The sequence below is a fragment of the Cucurbita moschata genome, unplaced genomic scaffold, assembly GCF_002738365.1.
Source record: "Cucurbita moschata cultivar Rifu unplaced genomic scaffold, Cmos_1.0 Cmo_Scf00034, whole genome shotgun sequence".
Lineage (NCBI taxonomy): Eukaryota > Viridiplantae > Streptophyta > Magnoliopsida > Cucurbitales > Cucurbitaceae > Cucurbita > Cucurbita moschata.
Genome location: NW_019268550.1, coordinates 1733795 through 1742365, shown reverse-complemented (window position 1 = coordinate 1742365; position 8571 = coordinate 1733795). Strand labels below are relative to the sequence as shown.

Here is an 8571-nt window from a genome sequence, read left to right as displayed (position 1 = left end):
AAAAAAAAAAAAAAAAAAAAAAACAAGTGTAAGCAAACCATGTTGTTGGAAGAGACAGAGTGAGCATGTGAAACTATAATGGAAGTGGGTGGAAGCGACAGAGTATTCTGTAGCGCCCACTGTTTCTGCTTTTGTGCTCTGTTTTTTTCCTTTCGCTACCTCCAAAACACTCTCTCTTCGATTTTGTGTGTTCACAGACTGTCTTTTAGTATTAACAACATAAATTAATGTATGTTTTTCTTAATACTATGTTTCATGTCTTCTTTCTCTTTGTTGTTATGCTCTGTCAACGACAAAGCTTAATCACTTTGTTTAATATGCAAATACTTTGCTTCAAATTGTTTTTTCCATTGTTTATGTTCGTAATTATATACCCCTTTCTCGTGATTCTAAAATGGGTCTTGTTCAACAAGCCTCGGGTCAAACTTAGAAGTGTCTATAGATAAAGGTGTATATGAGTCAGATTGAGTTGTGTGATGTCCCACATTGGTTGGGGAAGAGAACAAACTACCATTTAGAAGGGTGTGGAAACCTTCCCGTAGGAAGAAAAGCCAAAAGAGGATAATATCTGCTAGTAGTGGGTCTGGGTCGTTACAAATGGTATTAGAGCCAGACACGGGACGATGTGTTAGCCTTCACGCTGTTCCCCTAAGGGGGTAGACACGAGGCTGTGTGCTAATAAGGATGGTGGCCCCAAAGGAGAGGTGGAATTGGGGGCGGTCCCACATCGATTGGAGGGAGGAAAGAGTGCCACCAAGGATGCTGGGCCCAAAGGGGGTGGATTGTGATGTCCCACGTTGGTTGGGGATGAGAACAAACCACCCTTCATAAGGGTGTGGGCGTTTTAAAGCCTTGAGAGGAAGCCCAAAAAGGAAAGCTCAAATAGAACAATATCTGCTAGGTCGGGCTTTCCCCCAAAGAAGTGGTAGGCCTAGGTCGCGGGTCCCTACAAGTTGGGTTTAGATAATTTTTTGGTTAGTAGGGTGTGGCCAGGATTGGAACGTGGTTAGAGTCGAGGATGGAGATGAAAATTATAATCTTCGTTTCCGACCCCATTTAGTCAATGAAGAGAAATCTCCAGTATCGAAATTTTTTGGATTACAAACAAATTAATTAAATTTAAGTATCGAAATTCGAACTTCGATTCTTGGTCGAGATTAGTTTTAACTAATTCTAATTATTTACGATTATCGAGCTTCTAGACCTAAGTTATTTCAAACTATTTTTAAGGCCCACTAAACGAGAATGGGCCGAACTTATAAAGCCCACTTAACAAAATTTGCACTTTATATCCAGAATTTCTTCGGCCCATCAACTAATATCACTAATAATTATTAAATTTAAGGTTAAAATACCACGTGGGATATTTCTAGATTTATTTATTGGTTAACCACAATGGAAGTCCCACATCGGATAATTTAGGGATTGATCATGGGTTTATAATTAAGGAATACTAACTCCATTAGTATGAGGCCTTTTGGGGAAGCCCAAAGCAAAGTCATAAGAATTTATACTCAAAGTGGACAATATCATACCACTATGAATGTTTCGATAACTGGTTAAACTAATGTGTGTTTGATTATTAAAAAAGGAATGTTATGAGCCCATAAATTCATATCTTTAAAAGGATAAAAGATCAAAGTGGACAATATCATACCACTATGAATGTTTCGATAACTGGTTAAACTAATGTGTGTTTGATTATTAAAAAAGGAATGTTATGAGCCCATAAATTCATATCTTTAAAAGGATAAAAGATTAGCATTTCTTAGAAGGAACTCTTTACGTTTCGTTAATCTTTCACAATTACACGCCTATTTAATAATAATATTTTATGATTAAATAGATAACTTAGATAATTATCATATATTAGGTATCATTTAATATCGATTTCATTTTTTTTTTAATTTATGACTATCTTGTCTTTGGCTATGCTGGAGTTCTTTATTCGACATTTAACATGACTAAGTTTAAGGCATGACTCTGATACTATTTTAGATGAACACAACTCTCCACAATGGTATGATATTGTCTGCTTTGAACATAGACTCTCGTGGTTTTGCTCTGGGGCTTCCCAAAATGTCTCATGCTAATGAAGATTGGATTATAAACATATAACGATCTAACAATACAATAAATAATTACAAAATTACAAAATTTTAAAAATAATTACAAAATTACAAAAATACAATAAATAAAGTTCTGTATTATTATTAAAAATAATACAATTGAGTCAGATGTGAGAGTGAAAGAAGTAAATGTCCGTACGACTCTGCGCGCATTACAGTTGAGTCCACAGCGTCCACCGTATGAACTCTCCTTTTCGTTACTTCAAAGACTTTCCCTCACTCCCCTTTTCTCTTTCAATGTTCTTCCCCGATTCCCACCCATTTTCCCACCTATTTTCCCGGAAAATTTGAACTCTCAACCCGGAAAATTCCCGCACTGAGTCTCCCTTCCTAAATAATCCGCTCAGGGCCAAATGGGTTGTCGTTATTTCTTGGGGAGATTACCTCTGGCACTGGCTCTGTTTCACATTCTCTTCCTCTTTGATTCTTCTTCAGCTCTTCGGGTTTGTTCCGATACCCATTTCGTTGTTTTTCCTTTTCCAGATTATGAGATTTTCATCTGCGATTGTTTGGGTTTCTCTGTTTCTTCATCAGGAGGGGCGTACGTGTATTTTGAACAGAAACTGTGACGCCGGATTGCATTGCGAGACCTGCTTCGCCGACGGCAATGTCCGGCCGCGCTGCACTAGAATCCAGCCGATAAGTCCGATTTCGAAGGTCTGTAGTGGCGCTCTTTTTATTTCTGTTCTTGGAATTGTGGGTTCTTTTGATTTTAGTAGCGGAATTTTTGGAGCAGGTGAATGATCTTCCGTTTAATCATTACGCATGGTTGACGACCCACAACTCGTTCGCGAAATTAGGGGCGAAATCGGCTACTGGGTCTCTGATTCTTGCTCCGACGAATCAACAGGACTCCATTACTAGTCAGCTCAATGTACGTTACTGCCTTTCCTTTTCCTGCTTCGTTATTGTTTTTTCTGTTCATCCTGTTTGGTTTGTGGAATATTCAAGAGAAGAGTAAAGGAAACTTAACAATTCTGAACGTTTATTGGGCTGTTTGGTTCACCTGCCCTGAAAGCGAAGCTCTTATGTAACTGGAAAGGTCAAAACTCATTTTGTTCTTCCCTCTTTCAACCCTAATTTGCTCCCATTTGCACACCTTTTTCAGCTAGAATTACTTAGAGTGAGCTTGTTGAGAATGTTTTGATGTAGATAGAACTGAAATCTTGAGGTATTACGGAGAAATGTGTGCTAAAAATGGTAAACATGTTGAAATAGTAAAAGAAAAGGCTAATATATACGTGATTGGGGTGAAGAGACTTGAAATTTGATGGGTTCTTGACCTCAATTCTTGCTATTTGAATGTGTTGGAGGATGAAAATCCCACATCAACTAGTTTAGGGAATGATCATGAGTTTATAAACAAAGAATACTCTCTCCATTGGTGTGAGCGGAAACCCAAAGCAAAGCCATGTGAGCTTATGTTCAAAGTGGACAATATCATACCATTGTGGAGAGTCGTGTTCATCTAACATGGTATCAGAGCCATGCCCTAAAACTTAGTCGTGCCAATAGATTGGTAAATCCTCAAATATCGAACAAAGGACTCCAAAAAAAAAGGAGTAAAGCCTCCTCGAAGGTAGTAAAAAATGACTAAGACTCCAAAGGAGTCGAGCCTCGATTAAGGGGAGGCGCACTTTGTTCGAGGGGAGGTGTTGGATGATGAAAGTCTCACATCGGCTAATTTAAGGAATGATCATGGGTTTATAAACAACGAATACTCTCTCCATTGGTGTGAGGCCTTTTGGGGAAACCCAAAGCAAAGCCATGAGAGCTTATGCTCAAAGTGGACAATATCATACCATTGTGGAGAGTCGTGTTCATCTAACATGGTATCAGAGCCATGCCCTAAAACTTAGTCGTGCCAATAGATTGGTAAATCCTCAAATATCGAACAAAGGACTCCAAAAAAAAAGGAGTAAAGCCTCCTCGAAGGTAGTAAAAAATGACTAAGACTCCAAAGGAGTCGAGCCTCGATTAAGGGGAGGCGCACTTTGTTCGAGGGGAGGTGTTGGATGATGAAAGTCTCACATCGGCTAATTTAAGGAATGATCATGGGTTTATAAACAACGAATACTCTCTCCATTGGTGTGAGGCCTTTTGGGGAAACCCAAAGCAAAGCCATGAGAGCTTATGCTCAAAGTGGACAATATCATACCATTGTGGAGAGTCGTGTTCATCTAACATGGTATCAGAGCCATGCCCTAAAACTTAGTCGTGCCAATAGATTGGTAAATCCTCAAATATCGAACAAAGGACTCCAAAAAAAAAGGAGTAAAGCCTCCTCGAAGGTAGTAAAAAATGACTAAGACTCCAAAGGAGTCGAGCCTCGATTAAGGGGAGGCGCACTTTGTTCGAGGGGAGGTGTTGGATGATGAAAGTCTCACATCGGCTAATTTAAGGAATGATCATGGGTTTATAAACAACGAATACTCTCTCCATTGGTGTGAGGCCTTTTGGGGAAACCCAAAGCAAAGCCATGAGAGCTTATGCTCAAAGTGGACAATATCATACCATTGTGGAGAGTCGTGTTCATCTAACATGGTATCAGAGCCATGCCCTAAAACTTAGTCGTGCCAATAGATTGGTAAATCCTCAAATATCGAACAAAGGACTCCAAAAAAAAAGGAGTAAAGCCTCCTCGAAGGTAGTAAAAAATGACTAAGACTCCAAAGGAGTCGAGCCTCGATTAAGGGGAGGCGCACTTTGTTCGAGGGGAGGTGTTGGATGATGAAAGTCTCACATCGGCTAATTTAAGGAATGATCATGGGTTTATAAACAACGAATACTCTCTCCATTGGTGTGAGGTCTTTTGGGGAAACCCAAAGCAAAGCCATGAGAGCTTATGCTCAAAGTGGACAATACCATACCATTGTGGATAGTCGTGCCATGAGAGCTTATGCTAAAAGTGGACAATATCAAACCAACACAATCTTGCGTAAATGCCCTAGCTCATAAGGTTGAACGGAATCATTTAAAAGTTGTATGCATAAAGCATAAGAAAGTTTATGATCCTGCCCCGCCTATGTGCACTTCTATTGGGAGTGGTAGCCCTCTTTTAGGGGTTGCTTTGTTTAAAATGGAAGAAACATGAAAATCTTTGCTTGGCAGCCCAAATCAGCCGATATCTTGACCTAAAGTACAATAAGTTTTGTTTCCACTACTCATATATTATAAATATAATGCTTAGGCCTGTGGTTTCTGGTTTATTCCTCTATTGTTTTTTTATCATTTTTGGTGCAAGCGTGACTCAGTCACTTGATTACTCCACTCTTCCTTGTCTTATCCATTTTCAAATATGCTTATGGCCTCTCTCTGTCTCTCCCATGTGCTTATGAATCTTTTGGTGCTAGTATGGAAGAGATTATTTATAACGGCCTAGACCCACTGCTAGCAGATATTGTCTTCTTTGGGCTTTTCCTTTCGGCTTTCCCGCAAGGTTTTTAAACTTGTCTTTTTTGGGCTTTTTCTTTCAACTTTCCTGCAAGGTTTTTAAAACGTGTCTGGTAGGGAAAAGTTTTCATACCCTTGTAAAGGGTATTTCGTTCTCCTCCCCAACCGATGTGGGATGTCACATCCACCCCCTGATGTGGGATGTCACAATCCACCCCCTGACGTGGGATGTCACAATCCACCCCCTGACGTGGGATGTCACAATCCACCCCCCTCCCCCCTCTAGGGCCCAGCGTCCTCGCTAGCACTCGTTTCTTTCTCCAATCAATATGGGACCCCCACCATATCCACCCCCTAACGTGGGATGTCACAATCCACCCCCAGGGAACCCAGTGTCCTTGCTGGCACTCGTTCCTTTCTCCAATCGATATGGGACCCCCACCAAATCCATCCCCTGATGTGGGATGTCACAATCCACCCCCCGACGTGGGATGTCACAATCCACCCCCAGGGGACCCAGTGTCCTCGCTGGCACTCGTTCCTTTCTCCAATCGATATGTGACCCCCACCAAATCCACCCCCTTCGGGGGAACAGCCTCTTCGTTGGCACATTGCCCAGTGTCTAGCTCTGATACCACTTGTAACGGCCCAGGCCCACCGCTAGCAGATATTGTCCTATTTGGGTTTTCCCTCAAGCTTTTTAAAACGCGTCTATTAGGGAAAAGGTTTCACACCCTTTTAAAAAGTGTTTCGTTCTCCTCTCCAACCGATGTGGGATCTCACATTATCTCTTTCATGTGTGGGTAAATTTTTAGTCTAGTTCTCTATTTTAATTGGGAGGAAAGATAAGGTCGCTTGAGAACTACTTAAAACTACATTGTCCAAATAATGATGCTCTCTTGACTCTTGCAAAAGGCAGTCGAGACTAAGGGACCCGAAAGAATGATAAATCTTTAAGGAAAAGCTACCTTAAAAAACTTTCATGCTTCTTAGGATTACTCTCAGGCAGGGCCTTACTTGTGGAATATCTTGATGACCCTTTTAACAAGAAGAAATGCACGTGATCTATATACCATATTTTTATGTGATTGTTATTGTAGAGCATTTCATAATCGATTAACGGTGAGATCCCACGTCGGTTGGGGAGGAGAACAAAACATTAAGGGTGTGGAAACCTCTTCCTAACGGACACGTTTTAAAACCTTGAATGGAAGCCCAGAAAAGAAAGCCCAAAGAGGACAATATTTGCTAACGGCGGGCTTTGGTTTATACAGTTTAACAGCTTGATATTGATAAAAGTAACGATGAGGTCTCTATAAAATGGAAATGGTTCTAACCCTTGAATGATATCTACATAAACAAACACGTTCGGTTCACTGAATATTGATACTTCGTAATGTTCAATTTTCATATTGCAGAATGGTGTTAGAGGATTTATGCTTGATATGTACGACTTTGAAAATGGTATATGGTTATGTCACTCTTACGGAGGCCAATGCTTCAATTATACAGCTTTCGTAAGTATGCTTGAAAATTGGCTCAATATACCGTTCCTTTCCTTGTTTATGTTATTTTGAACAAGTTCATACAAAACTTTAAATCACCAGCAACCTGCCATTAATGTTCTCAAAGAGTTCCAAGCATTTCTTGAAGCAAACCCTTCCGAGATCGTCACCGTCATCATTGAAGACTATGTCACGTCGCCAAAGGGCTTAACCAATGTGTTTGGTGCTGCTGGTCTGAGAAAATTCTGGTTCCCAGTATGGAGAATGCCCAAGAATGGTGGAGATTGGCCCATGGTTAGCGACATGGTTCGGAAAAACCAACGTTTGCTCGTTTTTACTTCGAAAGCTTCGAAAGAAGCCTCTGAAGGAATTGCATATGTATGGAGATACATGGTTGAAAACCAATGTGAGTTCGTTTCGTTTTTTCAGTAGAATGAATAAAACGTAGAGAATCCAATAGGTTTTCTTATTGATTCAACCATTCTGCAGATGGGGATGGAGGAATGATGGCAGGTTCGTGCCCGAACCGAGGTGAATCGCTACCGATGAACACGACTTCAAGGTCGCTTATAATCGTAAATTTCTTCAGAAGTGCTTCGAATTTCCCTGAAGCTTGCAAGGACAACTCGGCTCCATTACTCAACATGGTGAACACCTGCTATAATGCAGCAGGAAATAGATGGCCTAACTTCATTGCTGTTGACTTCTACAAGGTTAGTAAGTACAAAACTAAATCATTAGAACAGCTGCTTCTTGAAACTGATAATTGATGTATGGTATGAACATGTTTCAGAGGAGCGACGGGGGAGGAGCTGCCAAAGCCGTCGACGTTACGAACGGTCACTCTGTTTGTGGATGTCCAAACATTTCAAGTTGCAAGGTTAGCGATTACCACTATTCTTTGATGACACAATCTCAAAAGGGGGTGGATTGTGAGATCCCACGTCGATTGGGGAGGAGGACGAAACGTCCTTTATAAGGATGTGGAAACCTCTCCTTAACGTAACGACAATATAGTTGGGCTTGGACTGTTACAGTTTTCGTAAACTGTATAGAAACGAAAGGCGACTGAACGTGGAAGAAGATTAAGAAAACTTGTTGGTTTTGATGAACTGATATCATACAGGAGAATATGAGGTTTGGAGGCTGCGAGTTACCCAAGGCAATCGATGCAGAAGCATCCTCATCCTTAGCAGCAGAGACGCCAAGCAGCTCTGCTGAATCAAATGGTTGCTCAGCTCTATTTGTTGGCTTCATTGCCACACTGCTTGCACCACTCGTTCTCCTCTCACTCGAGAAATTTCATGTCTAAGTAACTCGTACACGTTGGGTTGGATTGGGTTGGGTTGTGTTCAAATAAATTAAGGATTCGTAAGCTCTTTGGGGAAGCGGGCCAACTCAAATTTATTAATTTGAGAAAAAGAATATACATTTTTACTTAAAACTCCAAACATCCCATTGAAGAAGTTTGTTATTCTTAATTTTGCTAACAAAACATTTCAAAAAAATTTATAAAAAAAAAAAAAAAAAAAAAAAAAAAAAAA

The 8571-nt window shown here is 40.5% G+C and overlaps 1 protein-coding gene across 1 annotated transcript; it reads left to right on the top strand.

Moving 5' to 3' along the window:
• The first annotated feature begins 2271 nt into the window (after positions 1-2271).
• On the top strand, positions 2272-8493 carry LOC111430619 (PI-PLC X domain-containing protein At5g67130-like). Its single transcript, XM_023066934.1, has 8 exons — positions 2272-2572; positions 2664-2786; positions 2866-3003; positions 6941-7039; positions 7130-7433; positions 7517-7740; positions 7821-7907; positions 8154-8493. Exons 1-8 carry the CDS (start codon positions 2483-2485, stop codon positions 8337-8339), a joined length of 1251 nt encoding a protein of 416 aa, XP_022922702.1. The 5' UTR covers positions 2272-2482; the 3' UTR covers positions 8340-8493.
• Positions 8494-8571: the final 78 nt, after the last annotated feature.